This window comes from Candida tropicalis (genome assembly GCF_000006335.3).
Source record: "Candida tropicalis MYA-3404 genomic scaffold supercont3.4, whole genome shotgun sequence".
NCBI lineage: Eukaryota > Fungi > Ascomycota > Pichiomycetes > Serinales > Debaryomycetaceae > Candida > Candida tropicalis.
Genome location: NW_003020056.1, coordinates 178,081 through 197,128, shown reverse-complemented (window position 1 = coordinate 197,128; position 19,048 = coordinate 178,081). Strand labels below are relative to the sequence as shown.

The window sequence follows — 19,048 nt, the reverse complement described above, 5'->3', positions numbered from 1 at the left end:
AAATAAAAACACATTATCCATTCTTTCTTTGTATAGCTATATTATATATTAGTCAAACCAGTAATTCCCCGCCTTGTACGGGTCCTTTCGTTGTAATTTCATCTCGTGCCCCTCCTCCTTCTTATCACGCCCATTTTATTTTTTTTTTTGTTCGACTTTCCCTGTGTGAAATTCCAACCGTGGTATAAAACTTTGTCAATTTCACCAAGATTGTCAAGTGTAAAGATAAAGGCTAAATAAAAGAATATACTTTCTCTTTGAATAGTGACAATAATCTCAAAGTTTGGTTGCAAGAGTTTTATTTCCATAGTCACTGATAGAATAATGATTGAACAGGTTTTACATTATTGGTATATTGTTTTACCTGCATTTATAATTTTTCATTGGATTGTATCTGCAATTCATACAAATTCCTTGCGTAGAAAACTAGGTGCCAAACCTTTCACTCATACACAACTTGATGGTTTTTATGGATTTAAATTTGGCCGTGATTTTCTTAAAGCTAAAAGGATTGGTAGGCAAGTTGATTTAATCAATTCCCGTTTCCCAGACGATATTGACACATTTTCAAGTTATACTTTCGGCAACCACGTGATTTTTACACGTGATCCAGAAAATATCAAAGCTTTATTGGCAACACAATTTAATGATTTTTCATTAGGTGGTAGAATTAAGTTTTTCAAACCATTGTTGGGATATGGAATCTTTACTTTGGATGGAGAAGGTTGGAAACATAGTCGAGCTATGTTGAGACCACAGTTTGCAAGAGAACAAGTTGCCCATGTCACTTCTTTAGAACCACATTTCCAATTGTTGAAAAAGCATATCCTCAAGAACAAAGGTGGGTTTTTTGATATCCAGGAATTGTTTTTCCGATTCACCGTTGATTCAGCTACTGAGTTTTTGTTTGGTGAATCAGTGAACTCTTTGAAAAGTGCATCAATTGGTTGTGACGAGGAAACCGAGCTTGAGGAAAGAAAGAAATTTGCGGAAGCATTCAATAAAGCGCAAGAGTATATTTCTACTCGAGTTGCTTTGCAACAATTATATTGGTTTGTTAATAATAGCGAATTCAAGGAATGTAACGAAATTGTTCATAAGTTTACCAATTATTATGTACAAAAGGCATTGGATGCTACTCCTGAAGAGCTTGAAAAGCAAAGTGGATATGTTTTCTTGTATGAATTGGTTAAACAAACCAGAGACCCTAATGTATTGAGAGATCAATCATTGAATATCTTATTAGCTGGTAGAGATACCACTGCTGGGTTGTTGTCATTTGCGGTATTTGAACTTGCTAGGAATCCACATATTTGGGCCAAATTAAGAGAAGATGTCGAATCCCAATTTGGTCTTGGTGAAGAATCTCGCATTGAAGAGATTACCTTTGAAAGTTTAAAACGATGTGAATATTTGAAAGCCGTGATGAATGAAACATTGAGATTGCATCCAAGTGTTCCAAGAAATGCTAGATTTGCACTTAAGGATACAACTTTACCTAGAGGTGGAGGTCCAGATGGAAAAGACCCGATTTTAGTTAGAAAAAATGAAGTTGTTCAATATTCCATTTCTGGCACACAAATTGATCCAAAACATTATGGCAAAGATGCTAAATTGTTTAGACCAGAAAGATGGTTTGAATCAAGTACAAGAAATTTAGGTTGGGCATACTTACCATTCAACGGGGGTCCGAGAATTTGTTTAGGTCAACAATTTGCTTTAACCGAAGCAGGTTACATATTGGTTAGATTGGCTCAAAGTTTTGACACCTTGGAATTGAAACCAGATACAGAATACCCTCCACCAAGATTAGCCCATTTGACTATGTGTTTGTTTGATGGTGCGCTTGTCAAGATGGATTAATTAGCTAAATGATTGCTTACAATGATCGTAATATTTATACTGTAATACATATATCTATATTTACTCAGAGTAATTCCTGAAGTTACTGGATGGGGGAAAGTAAGTGAGTGGTTTTTTCCAGATTTTAACTCAATTTGAAGTCGGAAGTGTTGTTAATAGACTTCTACTAAAACTTAGTTGTCACATTAGAGTGGTTTAATACACAATCGCGATGACATGGGTCAACAGCATCATTGGATAAAAACGAATAACTATCGACTTTGCAAAATCCTCATTACAATGAACTAACCCACACAAGTTAAAACCAATTAATGTTATATGGATCACAATTTGTTAAATCGAATGACGACTTTGTTACCTTGTCTTGATCACCACAAAGAAGAACAAAATAGTTGTGACTGTTGCCATTGAAACCGTGAAAAAAAGTATCTATACTAGAATTAGAAATAGTTTATCATGTCATAATTCATTGTAATGAATACCAATGTGACTATTTATATATATAAAGTATGTTTATTAGATCTTATAAAAAAAACCAGTCAGTTATAATTTATAATAGTTGATGTATTTTCCTTCTTCCTCCTTCACTTTAATCTGAATCATGATGCGATTTTTAACATGTTTGTAAAATGCACTAATTAGGAAATTCGCAATCAAGAGCCGATCTCTTTAATATAAAGGAAAAAATAAAATCAATATAAAAAAAGGTTCGTGTACTTGGTTACAAAGATGCATTGATTTGTTTCAAATGACAACTCTGGTAAAACCTTAATATTAAGCATAAAAAAAAACAGAATCAAGAATTAATTAATAACAAACTACCAATCAACAACGAAGAAGAAAAGCAATTCCTATACATTATTTCTTTTTACTTTTTGTTTGCTTGTTCATTTTCTAATATTTTATTATATTACATTATATTATAATATAATTTATTCACAATCAAAATACTAGACTAAATGACAGTACCTCCCTTTAGACCCTACGGAGGTGAAGATATAAGAGTAGTTAGTGATGTTTCAAGATTTGACTATGGAGAAACTGATCAAAAGATAAGATCAAGAAATACCACCCCTACAAGACCAGTTGAAGATATTGATGATACTGTATCATCAAGTAAATTAACTTTAGATACAATAATTCCCTTATATTCAACCAAGATCAATGAAGGAAATAAATACAGTCGATTAAAACAACAAGATGATAATACTAGCAGACAACATGATTCACCACCTAAGGAGGAAATTACACCAGAACCAATTTATTTACCAAAAAGGGACATGACCAAGACAAAGAAAGTACGAAATAAATATTCATTTGCTGTTCAAGTACCACAGGATCATTTGGGTTATATTAAGGAAACACAAAGTCAATCCCCTGTAACGCCTACACCAGCACCGATACCGTCTCCACCACCTGTCCCTCCACCAAAGGACAGGACCCCGAAAGGTAGCATTGCAAGAGCAGGTACAACATCTCCTTATCCTACCAATAATGATAGTAACTTACCTGCCATGCCTCAGCCATCCCTGACGTTTTCTCGACTGCAACCACATTCACGTAGTGCTTCTGGAACAGGTGATAGTGCAAGCATTTTAACACCGCAACAACAATTAGAAAGACATTTGATTAAACAAGTGATGAATCGTCCAGTTATCAGTATCAGAGGAGAAAGGTTTGGACCACAATATAAAGATGAGCATTTTTCAATAAGTGCCAATTTTGTGTTGTACATATTTGAAGTATGTTGTAGTGTTGTTGAAATTGTGTTGAGTTCTTTATTATTACAACACGATTCTGATATTGCCGGAGGATATTATCGATATTTAATAGCCGATGGGATTATTTCATTAGTTATTGCGTTATTATTTGCTTTACAGATCATTAATTATGAAGTTAGAAATGGAAGTTTCTATTGTTTGGTTGCCACCATTTGTAAATTTGCTGCATTTATTGTCGTTATTACAACTGTTTTCCCTGAAATAGATTACAGAACTGATGATATTTGGAGTATGAGACGAGGTATGGGTGCCATTGTTATTATATCTACATTTTTATGGGTAACAAATATGGTGATGTTTGTTACAACATTATATATTTCAAGATTGAACTTACTTGAAGATTTGAATTTTGATTATAGCAGAAAGGGAATAAATGATGAATTTAATCAACTTCCTGCTGCCCCAAAACCGAGTGGTGCTATTGAAGATGGTGGTGCACCAGTAAGAAGATCTAGTTCAAAAAGACGCAAGCGTCAATCAATTGATCAAGAAGAAGAGCAATTAAAGGAATTTTATCTCAATCAAAATGGTGAATTATTTCAATTGAATGAAGAATGGGAGAAAGAACAATACCGAGGAAAGAATAAAATATTGGTATATACTTTTTAGACATTAAAAACGTTGTGATATTAATTATTTGTATACGTTTTGTTTTCACTCTCTAGCCATGAATGTTTTTTTTTTTTTTTGCAGCAATTGTTTTTCTGGGACAAGATAATATGAGAAGAATATCAAAAGAATACCATCCAATTATAACAAACAATATCACTAAAGATACATTTAATAAAAAGCAAGAAGAACTTTCTTTGGAAATCTTTTACTTTATTTTTACTACTTCTTTTTTTTTTATTAATATCTATTCCCTATCTCGTATCTGTGTTTGTCAAAATCTTCTTCATGATTTTAATCTATTGGTATCTTATTGCTTTCGTTCAAAGTTTAGTTCTACCACCAGAATGGCCAAATATTGTGAAACCTACTTTATTTTCACTTAGGGAAACAAAGCTGAAATTATTTACTTCATTACAATCATTAATGACAGCTAATAATCCGTATCAAAATATGAGTATATCTTCATTGCCTACTACAATTGATATGAATTATGATTTTCATGGTAATAATAATAAAGATCAAGTTGAAAATACTACCTTATTGTTTATTCCTAGAGAATTAATTAATCCAACTATGTTTCAAACCTTAGGTTTAATGAATTTAGTTTCTAGTATGAATGATAGTTCTGGAACAACAAGTCAAAAATGGATGAATCTAACATCAACTGATCAATTATTAATTCCTGATGTATTTAAAACTTTTTTCATATTTAATACAACTACTCCATCAATTGTTAATTCATTATTTAAAAATTATCAAAATCAAAATCATCAAATTAATAATTTAAATAAATTTTTAATTAGAAGTATTCCATTTGATATGCCAAATTTATTAACATTAATTGATTATTATATGGTTGTTCCTGGAATTCCTCATCATACTCAAGATATTAAAAATAAAACTTCAAATATTTATCACAAGAGTGTTTTAAGTTTACCTAGTGAATATTTACCAATTTTTAGAAATCAATTAAGTGAAATGAAACCTATGATTGTATTTATGTTTAATGAAACAATTCCGGATTTAAAAGCAACAACAACTACAACATCATCAGGAAATTCAAATTCTCCAATTATTTCAATTAAAAATTACCTAAGTAATACAAGTATCTCTTCATTTTTTGATAAATTTGCTAATATATGGTTAAAACAAGTTAATTATGATTCTTTGATTCATGCGGTATATTGTAATGTAAATCCAAATAACCAACAAGGTAGCTATTGCTTGAAAATTCAAAATCAAATGATTCATATCTTACCAGCATTTAAAAAAATTATTCATCATGATCAACCTGATCCACATACAATACTTGAAGGTGATGATGTTGATGAATCTGAATTAGTTTTAGAATCAAAGAAGCCATTACTTTCACAATCCATAAATGTTCTGATTGGTCTGAATCAAGACAATGAGGATCTTGTTCAATCACAAGCATTAAGACAAATTCATGATAAATTAAGATATAAAAAGGAAAAAACTAAACAATCTTCACAAGGATTTGTACATGATCCAAAAGCATCGATTGAAAAACTTGATGAGAAATTCGATGATGCTATGGATTATAAAATTACAAAATTGATGCTTAAAAAGGAAGAAATTAAAGATAATTTTGATTTAAAGAAAACTAAATTAATGAATTCAATGGAAAATAAATTAGATAATTTAGATGATAAAACTGATTTATTGGCTGATTCTTTAAAACGAAAGAAGAATGAAATGTTGTTGTATAAATTCAATCCTAGATTATTTCAAAAACAAGAAGAAAAACCAAAAACTGATAAAGATGGAGGTAATAAATATGATAATATTGGAATTGATGAAAATTATGATTCTGATTGTGATAAATTAGGTAAAACTTCAATTTATGTTAATGATGGTAAAGAATATATTAATAAAAGAAATCAATTTTATGAACCAATGGATTCAAAAGTATCTTTCCCAGATCAAGGATTTATACTACCTTTGGAATTAATCAATTTTGAAGAAGAAGAGCATAAAATTCCAAGACATAAATCATATAGTCAAGTGGTTAATTTACAAACTGGTAAAGCTTTGAAGAGGAAGAAACGACTGGTTCAGTTTTTAGCTAACGAAAATGATAAAAATTGCCAGCCAATCACGTGGTACAATATTTTCCATTATAGCATTTTTGGTGAACCAAAATTCTGTAATGACGAATATGAAGCAACTTAGATGATGGTCATTAATGTATAGTGACAGAAATATAAATTGAAATGATCCCACCTTCGTTTTAAATTATCCTTGGTGCTTGCCTTGCTTCTTCTTTTTTTCTATAATATATATATATATATATATATATATATATTCCCTAAGCAAATGATTAAATTCAAATAATAAAATAAAATAAAATAACTAGACACGTAAAAGAAATAGAAAAAAGAAAAAGTAAATACTAATAATAAGAATCAATCCAACATAAATATTAATACATATTTACATATATCTGGAGTAATAAGTTGCTTTTGTTTCTTTCATTTCTTTGGATTTAATTAAAATTGGTTCTGCTATCATTATTGTAAAAACCACTATTATCCTGCCTTGCTCCATATCTTTGTGAATATTGATTTTGTGGTGAAGCTACGCTTCCGGTGTACATTCCTGTTGTACCATAGCTGAACCCAGAATTGCTGGTTGCGCTTCTACCACCAGAAGACGATGGCGGTACAGCATTATATGGATTACCAACAATGGTGGAATTTGGCTCCGTTGGTTCCATGAAACTTATTGAATCTCTATCATAATTGGAGGAAGTGTTGGTCAAAGCTGCACCTCCTGGCCCACTAGGATTACGGTATGATGGTGAACCTTCATCATAGGAATCGTCATCTTCAAGCACCGTTGTTCCTTGTTGCTTGTCAATTGGTTTACTGTGTTCATGACCCTTCATTGCAGTGGCACCCAATGCCATCAATTCCATATCTTCACCGCTTCCATTCATGCCTCCTTTACTCAAATCACCTTTAGAGTTGTCAAATCTTGGCAAGAATGAAACTCTGTCGTCCTTCATAGGTTGGTATCTGGTATCTGGGTTCTTGTACAACAAGGCAAGGACACAGGTAATAATGGTGAATAACAACAAAAACAAGGCAAATACAGCATTCAAAACAAAATAAACCACAGCCATAACTGAAGAAACAACATTTGGTTGATTGAACACCATGGAGAAAAACATGAAAAATAACGCATTGATGAAATTAATAACACTGATGGTAATATTGAACGCATTGGTTCTCTTATCCATAAATGGACGAATCCAAATCACAACAACCATGTGAATTAATTCAATAACCCAAACGATAACGGATTGTGGTCTACCGTGCTCTTGCAAAACAGCCACAAATAAAGACTTGAGGAAAATATAAGTCAATGAAAACAAAATGAACCAATATTTGTCGGCACGAAATTGGACATAAAGGAAACCAAATCTATTCAAGAATTTACCATCTCCAAATAACAAATAAGCTGGATTGTTGAATTGACGTACTGATTTTCTACCCATGATCCAGACTCTAATCGAAGCTTGCAATAATAAAATAACAGTGACAGCTAATAAAAATACGGCAACGACAACAGTTCCCGCAGAGTCTCTTGAGGTAAATTCCCAAATACACAATAAACTGATTTGTGGTAAGGCAAGCACCAATAAACGGTACAAGGTACCTTTAATAATAAAACCCCATTGTTGTCTATATTCATTAAACTTACCTTCATTCATAACTTTGCTTCGAATCAAAATCTCAATGACAGCTTTAAACAACATCAAACAAACAACCATGACAAATATGAAGAAAAACAAAAATTGAATACCAGTCATAAATAAATCGGTAATTTCAATTCCCGCTAAATATGCAACTCTTTGGATACCTCTCAACACCAAAATTTTACCTGCCAAATCGGAGGCTTTTTCATCTGTTGAGTATAAATCAGGATCCAATGAATCTGAGTAGCCAAATGAATCAGAATCCAACATGATATTAGCCCTCTTAGTCAAGTGACTAACAATCTCTGGCAGATTCTCAAAGAAACTATCCATAATATATGTACTAGAACGTTTAACAAACTTCTTTGCAAATTTTTGCACGGAAATAGAAAGATAAGAAGATTTTAAAATATCAGTAGAAGTACCACCTGTTGATTGAACATACCAGTTGGCGATATCTTGAACAAATCCAACTCTGACAATACCCATGGACCACATGAAATTTTGAGCCCAGGCTGCAGCCAATGGTGGGACTCTGGCAACAGCCATCATGGCAGTGATAGCCAAGGATTGGAAATAAACAAACAAAGACATAGAATTGGAAGCAATATGGGCTGCAGTATTGGAATGGCCAATGACAGAAACAACACCCGAGGTGATAACCCCCAAACCGGAAACAGCAGCAATTGGCCAAGCAGCATACTTGGTTTGGACAGTTCTACCATTGGATAAAGTCGTTTCTACACATGCCAATTGTTCATATGTATCAGTGTCGTAAACGACAACTCTAACTCTGGCGTCCAAATCAGGAATGGTATAAGCAATACCAGGAATGTCCTTAGTAACGGAGGTACCAAGCTTATAACTAGAATCCAAGTCCAAGTGACCACTAGTTAATGGACAAAGCGGGTTATTTTTCAGGTTTGCACTATTTTCGTAATCAATGTCACATAATGAAACATTTCTTTGCAAAACATTTAAACCATAAGCAATCAAATTGACATTGGCACCAACGGTTTTATTATCAATGGAGGATAAGGCAACGACGTTGAAATATACAGTGTTATTACCAGGAAAAAAGACGATATCAAAGAAGGAAGCTGTGAATTGTGAATTGTCCATACATGTTAAAAGGGATGAAGATTTAATATATCTTGCAGCATGAGTTAGGGACAACAACGTTGTCACCCATATGAGTATAAATGATTTAAAAAATAGCATCGTGTAGATAGATAGACAGGCAGATGCGAATGTGTTATATGATGGGATTGTGTGCTTGTAACAAGCTATACTTGTATTGTTTGTGTTTCTTACAGCACGATTGATAAATTATTTGAGCTCCTGATCTAGATGTAAAAGTATCGGGATTTCTTTTTTTTTTTCTCTCTCTCTCTCTCTCACTCGTTATAGAGATGTGTGATAATGATGAAATCGCTTGATAAATTAGATGAAAAGGGGAAGGCACTCAATAAGAGGGGGTGTGGTTGATGATAAGGTTGAAATAAAAGCGATAATAGCTAAAGTATTTTTCTAAATCAATAAATAATTGGTTGGAAAAAGGAGAATAAAGAAACAACGAAAAAAAAAATACTTGTTGTTGTTGTTGTTATAATTGATTTGTAGGAATCAGTAAATAAGTAGTGAGAATTTTTTTTTATTTTTTATTTTATTTTATTTTATTTTGGGAAGGTTTTTTATTTTTTTGACCCAAGGCTTGCTGCAGTAATTACTGAGAGAAAACAAGACAGACTAAAAAAAAAAAAGAAATAACATTAACAGTGAGTGAGAGACAACCACCACCACGAAAATAACAACAACAACAACAACAACAACAACAACAGAAAAATTTATGAGCTATTTTTAAACCAAAAATTATCGGTACAGCCACACGACCTCAGATAGTTTCTCGGGGCAGGGTAGACAGGGGGGTCAGGCTGGAAGAGCACACATCGACAGAATGTTAGTACACTAAAAAGGCATAGCATAGACGATACCTCCTTAATCTGCAACAACTAATAATCACAAAACGTTGTTGATAATTTCACAACAATTTTTTTTTCTAAGATGTCAAGTCAGGTTACGAAATTTCACTCTTTAATTGATCTAGCGTCAGCTATTCAGTGCTGGTATAGCTAATGTGTCTTCCCCCTCTTCCCCCCCCCCTTCATGTTTCAGAGAGAAGAAAACGAAAATAAATAACAAAGTCAAAATTACATGGGATTATTAACATAGCCCATTTAATTACATCAATTGTAGTAATATTTTTTTTACATAAACTCTTGGTATTACGTAACACATAGAAATCTTAAAACACCCAGGTCGTGTCTTAGATTACAAAAAAAAGAAAAAGAAAAAGAAAAAGAAAAATTCAACTGAAGTAAGTGAGTGACTGACTGACTGAGTGACAGATGGAGAAATTGGTTGCAATGAGAGATGAAATTTCTACTTTCAGAAAAAACGAGATTCATTTTATTTTGTATTATAAACAACAAAAGAAAAAAACTTGCAGTTTCGCTCAGTATCTGCAAATCTGGTACATGTCACATGACGTCACTAGACCAAACTAAAATCTAATTCCAATATAAAATCTCGCGTAAATACGTACAAACAATTGACGTCAATCAAACATCATTTCAATGTATGTAACTAATAATATATGTATAGTATTGTTTAATATGGAATACCATTGGTGAGTCTTTGGAACTCATCGTAACCTTTAGTATAGAAACTTTCCATAGATTTTTTGATCAATTTTCTGAAATACAATGCTGCCTCTTTTTCAGACTTGCTTGGAACAAAACGTTGTCTTAAATTCTTTATGGTGTTTTCTTTGAAACAAGGTAATCCACTTTCTAACATTGGCGTAACAGTTCTAACAATCAATTCCATATATGGACGACAACTCAAATACCCCTTGATACACAATTCTTCAAACCATTTGAAACTTTGTGTGGTGTCGCTACCCCCTAAAACCAGAATCATTTCCAGTGTCAATTTGAATGGAGCAGCTTCAAATTTAACACCACCTGGAACAATATCAAAACAGAACCCAAAATCAATATGTAATATGTGACCCTCGTCATCATACATAATATTACCATTGTGACGATCCTTAAATTGCAACAAATACGAAATGATCGAGTATGCAGCTAATGATTTAACCAAGTTATTACGAGCATTTTGGAAATCAATCAGATTTTCAGGACCAAATTTGGTGATAAAATATTCATATAACCCATTAACCGCTTCTCTACCCAACATATCTCTCGAGGTGGAATTTGGCAACACGTCAATAACACCACATCCTGGTGCAGTTGCTGTAACTCTATATGGGAAAACATACAAATCCAATCCTGCATTACTCCAAATAGTTCTAAATATGGAAATCAACTGTAATGCCAACACATCTTGACGACAATCATCACCAACCTTGAAAATAGCACTTTGCCATTTCTCAATTTCATAAGTCGTCTTCATTCCATGTTCATCATAATCAAAAACATCTTTCTTGATTTTAAAGGTAGCCATAAATGGTGCCTTTGCGTGTGATTGTAATGGTTTACCCAGTTTACGGTTAATATCAACAACAACACCATCTGGATTCGAAGGCAAGTATACTCCTGGTTCAACTTTAATAAGAGCCATTTCTTCATCAATCTTTTCCTTCTTCTCAGCTTTGGACTTCTTGATGTATGGCTTCAACTTACCAGAAATACTAGTGACTTCATTGAAAAATCCAAACTCTTTTTCATAGAATTTCAAATCTTGAGAACTAAAACTCTTCAACATTGTATTTTGAATACGATCCAATGTTGGTTTAATCTCATCGGGATCAGTACTATCTTCATCTTTATAACTATTGGCCAACATATTCCAGATAATTTGATGTGCAAATAATTGTGAAACTTTGGCTGTTTCAACAATAAATCTTTCCACGTACCCCTTGTAGTCAAATCTTAAAGATTGCACAATTTGTGGAACGTAAAAAAATGTCAAATTAACATCATGGCTTTCCAATGATCTCATAGTATACTGTAATACAAATGAATTGGATCCAAAGGGTGGTAAAAACAACGTAATGCTGTCAATTGGAGACAAGCAAGCCCAGAACAACAAATGGTACGAAGGCATATGAGTACCCGCATTGATGCCAATAAAGAATTGTACAGCATCAGGATAATTGATAGCAGCCAATGGATTATTGATAATCAATTTTTGCAACAAATTGTCCAAATTCTTCAACTTGTATCTCATAGCCAAGTTAATCGCCAAAATTGGGTCAATATCATAAGCACTAATCAAATGTTGACCGCCAATTTGCAATGTGGCATATGTTCCTAATGTTTCATTTGGATTTAAGGTATTCAACCAAACTGTAAACTTGTTGATTTCATCATCCATGAAAAATAACAAAATCTTGGCCTTCATATCAATCTTTTCCAGTTTGAAATTACTAATACTACTGGTGAATCTAGACACCTCCTTCATAATAATCAATTCACTCTTAAATTTTAACTTGTTGGCCCCAAATGGATATTCACTTCTTTGTCTAAACCAAGTTAATGCACCATCCAAAATCAATCCGGTCAAATACCTGCTGCTTCTAGACCCTAACTTGATATGATATTGTAAAACTTCATACGAAAATTTAATTAATTCAAACCGAACCAATCTAGACATTGGATGATAACTGGCATGAATAAGATTTTTTAAACCAACTTCTATAAATTTTGTGAAGATTTTCAATAAATGGTCACTTTGATTTAAAGTGGCTTCAAAATTACTGGCAAATAATCTAATGATTTCTAAATGAGGGGCAAAACTATTGGATGCCAACTCAGCAGTCTTGTTAACCAAATTTCTATTACTTGGTGCATATTCCATTCTGTCAAATTCAGGATGAACCAAATCATGCTCTTGACTAAATAACCCTTTACGCAACTTGATTGACTCTTCCCATTTCTTGGCTATTTCACTCAACAACAAAATAGACAATTGTGGTTTATCCTTCATAACAGCAAACCAAACCCCACTGGCAGTAATCATAATCAGAGGAATAAACATCGTGAATGGGATTTCTACTAAGTATCTCACCAATTCAGCATTGTTGGAATCACTCAATAAAGTTAAACCAGCAATTTCACTCAACAATTTCATAATTTCATCATTGCTTGGATACGTGTCAAGTGCTGCGCTTGCCAATCTTCCCTTTATATGGTACACCTTCTCTCTAATAGCCTTGAACGCAATACCAGTTTCATCAACAGTACGCAACGGTAATTTATTCATGATCTCAGAAACAAAATTGCTTCTCCAAGACAATTGAGATACAATAGTTGGTAACGTGTTCAAAGTATTGGCATTGGCTAATGTAATAGCAGATGTTTCTCTGTCATGAGAAGAAATTGAACCAGCCATCTCCAAAGCAAACGATAAACCAAATTGAACTGGATAATCAAACTGTAAACTTTCATTAGCTGTGATATATGATTGAATCAAACTCTTGACGTCAATATTACACTTGTGCAACAAGATTTTCAACCAATGCTTACATTTATCATGGAAACGGTTGAAAGTACTACCTCTCCAGCTGTAATCATCTGACATTAATACCTTAATACCAGTACATCTAGCTCTAAACACAGTAGTAGGCTCATACTCATTAACATCACCGTCAGCAATGCTTTGGAATAATAAAGTCAACAAATCAAATAAAGCAAACAAACTCTTCTTGTGACATAATGAAGATGGCACTTTACTGATTAATAAATCACAGCATTGAATAGCCGCGTCTTGCATTTCTGGAACTGGGTGACAGCAATCAATCAACATGGTTCTCAATTGCTCAGCAATTTGATCAGAGTTGAATTGTTTATTTGCTCCTGTGTTGATTAACAGAATAAAATCTTTCACAATCTTGAAGGAAATATGACCCAAGTACTTGTCAACACCAGAAATTTTAAATGTCGGATCAGTAAAATATAACAACGAATCAGAACAGTTACCACTTCTAACTCTCAAACTCTCAACAAACACAGCGGCAGATAAAAACATCAATTTAGGATACGACAAAGTACGATGAACTTCAAATATAGCACCCAAGTAATGACGGTGGTCTTTAATATTATGATTAGATGACCCTCTTCTCAAAACAGTATTCAATTCGATTGAAGTCTCGGTTCTATCCCATGATAACTCTGAGGCTAATGGTGGGGAATTATAAGCAATTCTTTCTAATTCATCTCTAAAAGTTTTGGTATTTTTGGAATTGATATTATATCCATGAACCACCATGTTGAACCAAATGTTTCTAAACAAATTAATGGTGACTGTACTTTTGATTTCCAAAGGTGCTTCGCCTAACCTAACATTAGGCAATAATGCCGCCAATGGTTTTAAGTAAACAGCAATTTGATCACCCACTTCACTAATCTCATTATGAGATCTATGGTGTTCAAGTTGTTGTACATCACCTTTACTGATAATTGCTTGCAATAATTCATGAAGATATACAGTAAATAACAGATTCGAAACATCCAATTTCTCAGAAAGTAAAATCTTGCTATCGTTCAAATAACCCAACAATATCAAATTCTTCTTTTCTAAAGCATCAAATGATAATTTGTTCAATAATCTAATGAGAATAACAAATTCTCTTTCTGGTAAGAATGGAGCACAGGAACATAACCCCTTCAAAATCAATGGTCCAATTGATGAATCTATCTTGTTAACCTTCTGTGATAAAATGGTGCATGCCAATGCTGGAACAGTTTCATCATTGCAAGCTTCACAAACTTCAATAATACCAGTAACAGCATTTTCACAAACTTTACGATAATCATTTTCATCAAATTCGCTTGAGTTTGCACCTTTACTGAAAGCCTGTGAGAAGGAAGTAATGGATGTTCTTCTTGATGATATTGGGGAAGCAAACATTTCCCGTCCAGATCCAGCGTCGTTGAAAGTTGAATTGGTAGTGGCAGCTCCTTTAAGCAATCTTCGAGCATTCTTTGAAGGCAACTGCAACCCTTCATTGCTGACAAATAAAAGATTGGTCAACGAATAAATGGTGGTAACCACGCTATCTTGTGGTAATTTCTTACTACCCAATCCAACAGCTTTAGAAGCTTTCAAACAATAGGCTGGTTGCAATTTAGGATTGGCAATAACGGATGTAAAGACTCTGGTCAACGATGGGCCAACACTTTCATCCTTATAAACCAATAAAGAACCAAATTCAAAGACAGTTAATCCTAAATCTGGATCTAACATGACATCTTTGATTTCAATACAAGACTTGAACAATTTCTTTGAAGTTTTCAAGTCTAAATTATCGGTAAACATACCACAACTCAAAATCTGCAAATTGTGACTTTTGGCCAAGTATCCTAATTTCAAACGATCATAAGTAGAGTAAACAATATATGTTTCACCACGATCTAAAAATTCCAACTTGCGCAACGCTAAAACTGTCAAATTGTTTATGATATCCATATGTGATCTGGAGAAATCCAAGTTATCCTTAGCAAATATGGCATGATTGGTTGTGTTGTTGAATTCTTCATATTTGCTAGCAACTTTTTCCAAAATATACTGCAACAATGACTTACCCTTGTTACCAATAATACCATTGACAATAGCACACATCAATCTTGATAAACTTTCAAGGTATAAAATTGGACTCAAGTTGATAACATAATCACGGTTCAATAAATTTTGATACTCGTTTGGTTCATCATACAAGAAATCAGAATAATTTTCAACGTCATTCAAAAAATCGGAATTATCAATATTTGAATCCAAACTCTTGAATATCTTGAATGTTCTTGAAGACAAGCTCAAGAAGTTAGCTTGTTCAATCAAACCATCCAAAACACCAGATAATGTCAAAAAATTTGTCAATTCTGGCTCAGTATTTCCAAAGAATTTGTCAATAAACTCGTTGAAAATATCAATAACTTCATCGATGTGTTGTTTGTTGTTCTGGAACCCCAAATTGATCAAACCTGTAGTCAACTTTTCACCTAATAAAGTCCATGGAGAAATGTTGACTGAATTGGAAACAATCGAATAAGAAAACTTTTGATCTGGCAACTCAAACAAATAAACCTTGAACTTATCAATCAAGACTTTGATCTGGGAAGTAACTTTGATTGGTTCTTTAGTAGCATCACTCAAAGCAATCAAAACTTCGTATTCCTTTTTGGCAATTGCAACTTCGGATAATTCTTGGTTTCCATTCAACTTATGCTTAGTTGCAATCCTTGGAGTAGATGATAATAATTTGGAAAAATCGTCCTTGTGAATCCCCGTGTTGATTTCTTTCAAACTGGATGGCTGGTTCTGAACAGTCAACTCAGCTAACTTCTTCAACGCTTCTCCACGAATAGAGCCACGGGTAATACCTGCGTAATCCATGGTCTAGCAAATTTGTTTAATGTAGATGAAAAACAAAATTACAAGAAGTGTAAATTATTGAAGATTTTAGAATGTATTTATTTGTGTTTATATTCTGGTTCTTTTTTTTTTTACGTTGTTGTTTCTCAGTCCTATGGGATTTTGTCTTCAAAGAATTAAAAAAAAAAAAAAGACAAATCTTTAATTACTTAGAATGGAAACCTAATAATCGCAATTTTCCCCGACTGCGAATATGAGTTTCCTTTTATTTTGAGTTACATGTGAGATTTGACTTGTACAAACTTATCACCATATCAACCCCACACATGCGAACAGAAAGAGTAAAAGGATATAAACTGCATAAAGTATTATCTTTCAGATAACAAGGGATATGTACGTTCGAATTTTTAAAAGAAACACATACCTACAGAAGTGTACGTCTCGTCACGATCTCTAAGGTTTAAAAAAATAAAGAACTGAATAATTAGCTATAAGAAAATACAAACAAATTCTAATCGATCTTGACAATAGTTCCGTCTTGTAAAGACATAGTCAAGTTTGTTAATCTCTTTGGTGGATACACAACTGGTGGCTTCAATTCCAAGGTGTCAAAACTTTGGGCCAATCTAACCAATACATAACCCGCTTCGGTTAAAGCAAATTGTTGACCTAAACAAATTCTTGGGCCTCCGTTGAACGGTAAATATGCCCATCCCAATTTTCTTGTTGATGGCTCGTTCCATCTTTCTGGTCTAAATTCTGCAGCATCGTCACCATAATAGACAGGATCTAAGTGAGTAGAATTTATACCATATGAAACAGCCTCGCCCTTTTTGACCAAAACAGGAGAATTGCCGTCTGAACCACCACCTCTTGGTAAAGTGGTGTTTTTGGTAGCAATTCTGAAATTTCTTGGAACACTTGGATAAACACGTAATGTTTCGTTAAGGAAAGCTTTCAAGTATTCACATCGTTTTAAACTTTCAAAGGTAATCTCTTCAATGCGAGATTCTTCACCAAGACCAAATTGGGATTCAACATCTTCTCTTAATTTGGCCCAAATATGTGGATTCCTAGCAAGTTCAAATACCGCAAATGACAACAACCCAGCAGTGGTATCTCTACCAGCTAATAAGATGTTCAATGATTGATCTCTCAATACATTAGGGTCTCTGGTTTGTTTAACCAATTCATACAAGAAAACATATCCACTTTGCTTTTCAAGCTCTTCAGGAGTGGCATCCAATGCTCTTTGGACATAGTAGTTGGTAAACTTGTGTACCAGTTTATTGCAATCTCTGAATTCCTGATTGTTTACAAGATAATAAAAATCTTGCACCAAAGTTCTAATAGCAAGATACTCTTGTGCCTTGTTGAACGATTCCGCAAAATCCTTTCTACCAACAAAGTCGATATCATCTTGGTTATACCCAATTGTTTCATCCTTCAAAGAGTGTACTGATTCACCAAACAAAAACTCAGTAGCTGAATCAACAGTGAATCGGAAAAACAATTCCTGGATATCAAAAAAACCTCCTTTGTTCTTGAGGATATGTTTTTTCAACAATTGGAAATGTGGCTCTAAAGAAGTGACATGGGCAACTTGTTCTCTTGCAAACTGTGGTCTCAACATAGCTCGACTATGTTTCCAACCTTCTCCATCCAAAGTGAAAATACCGTCACCTAATAATGGTTTGAAAAGTGTATGCCTCTTACCCAAGGAAAAATCACTGAATTGGGTTGCTAATAAAGCTTTGATATTCTCCGGATCTTTTGTGACGAGGAGCTTTGTTCCAAAGATGGTACTAACATAAGTACCCACACTTGGAATTTTCGAATTGGCAAATTTATAATCATTATATTCTTGAGCTCTACCTTCTTTCTTGAACTTAAGTGCTTTCCATCCGTTGATAATACCAAAAAAATTGTCGTGTAATTGGTTTGTGACAGGAGCAGCGCCCAATTGCTTCATCAACCGACGAGTGTGCCACATGTCAAATACTTTATGAAGGATAAATACCAATGGTAAGACCACGTACCAGTATTCAACAACTTGTTCGATCATTGTGGGTTGGAATATGTCTAATTGAAAAAAAAAAAGATCAATAAATTATGTTGTCGATGAAAATCGCTGGAAAAAATTTAAAGGAGACAACATACCAGAACATATATATATATATATATGTCCAACGTGTGTGGTTGCCTAATTGTTAGAAGGAGCGGAGTTTATTGCTTCTCCTTTTTTTTTTTTTGTTCTCCCTTTGTTACATCATTTTTTCTTTATGAAAGGAATCAATGATAAGTCAACTGAAACTATTTCTCCGTTAGAATTCCTTTAAACATATCTTCAGTGCTAATGAAACGGATAAATTTCGAGAGATCTAAATTATTTTCCATGCTCTTAATCCAAAATGACAGAAGGCATGTTTCATGCGTAGAACAATGTTCTTCCCCCTTTTTTTTGTTACTGTTTGCTTATTAAAGTTGGGTTGATGATTTGACAAAAAGAGAGGCAGTATTTGTGTCACATGCAAAATTGTATTGAATTTGTTACTACTCTCTCCGCCCAACTTTGCTTTTTCTCTCTCTCTCTTGCCCCTCATTTAGTCTTGATTGTTAGACCCTCCATGGTCGTGTATTTGTAACCGAAAAGAAGGATAGAAATTGTAAATCT

At 33.5% G+C, this 19,048-nt stretch overlaps 6 protein-coding genes across 6 annotated transcripts; 3 read left to right on the top strand and 3 right to left on the bottom strand. All coding sequences in view use genetic code 12, as the record gives it.

Moving 5' to 3' along the window:
* Positions 1 to 324: 324 nt before the first annotated feature.
* On the top strand, positions 325 to 1,863 carry ALK8 (Alk8p; the record flags this gene model as incomplete). Its single annotated transcript, XM_002548777.1, has 1 exon — positions 325 to 1,863. The coding sequence occupies one exon, from the start codon at positions 325 to 327 to the stop codon at positions 1,861 to 1,863; it is 1,539 nt and encodes a 512-aa protein (XP_002548823.1).
* A 959-nt stretch (positions 1,864 to 2,822) lies between these two features.
* CTRG_03119 (uncharacterized protein) lies at positions 2,823 to 4,253 on the top strand (the record flags this gene model as incomplete). The annotated part of the gene is made up of 1 exon (XM_002548776.1): positions 2,823 to 4,253. The coding sequence occupies one exon, from the start codon at positions 2,823 to 2,825 to the stop codon at positions 4,251 to 4,253; it is 1,431 nt and encodes a 476-aa protein (XP_002548822.1).
* Positions 4,254 to 4,541: 288 nt separating this feature from the next.
* CTRG_03118 (uncharacterized protein) lies at positions 4,542 to 6,449 on the top strand (the record flags this gene model as incomplete). Its single annotated transcript, XM_002548775.1, has 1 exon — positions 4,542 to 6,449. The coding sequence occupies one exon, from the start codon at positions 4,542 to 4,544 to the stop codon at positions 6,447 to 6,449; it is 1,908 nt and encodes a 635-aa protein (XP_002548821.1).
* A 313-nt stretch (positions 6,450 to 6,762) lies between these two features.
* FLC2 (flavin adenine dinucleotide transporter) lies at positions 6,763 to 9,198 on the bottom strand (the record flags this gene model as incomplete). Its single annotated transcript, XM_002548774.1, has 1 exon — positions 6,763 to 9,198. The coding sequence occupies one exon, from the start codon at positions 9,196 to 9,198 to the stop codon at positions 6,763 to 6,765; it is 2,436 nt and encodes an 811-aa protein (XP_002548820.1).
* Positions 9,199 to 10,647: 1,449 nt separating this feature from the next.
* Positions 10,648 to 16,395, bottom strand: STT4 (1-phosphatidylinositol 4-kinase; the record flags this gene model as incomplete). The annotated part of the gene is made up of 1 exon (XM_002548773.1): positions 10,648 to 16,395. The coding sequence occupies one exon, from the start codon at positions 16,393 to 16,395 to the stop codon at positions 10,648 to 10,650; it is 5,748 nt and encodes a 1,915-aa protein (XP_002548819.1).
* Positions 16,396 to 16,885: 490 nt separating this feature from the next.
* CTRG_03115 (cytochrome P450) lies at positions 16,886 to 18,439 on the bottom strand (the record flags this gene model as incomplete). Its single annotated transcript, XM_002548772.1, has 1 exon — positions 16,886 to 18,439. The coding sequence occupies one exon, from the start codon at positions 18,437 to 18,439 to the stop codon at positions 16,886 to 16,888; it is 1,554 nt and encodes a 517-aa protein (XP_002548818.1).
* Positions 18,440 to 19,048: the final 609 nt, after the last annotated feature.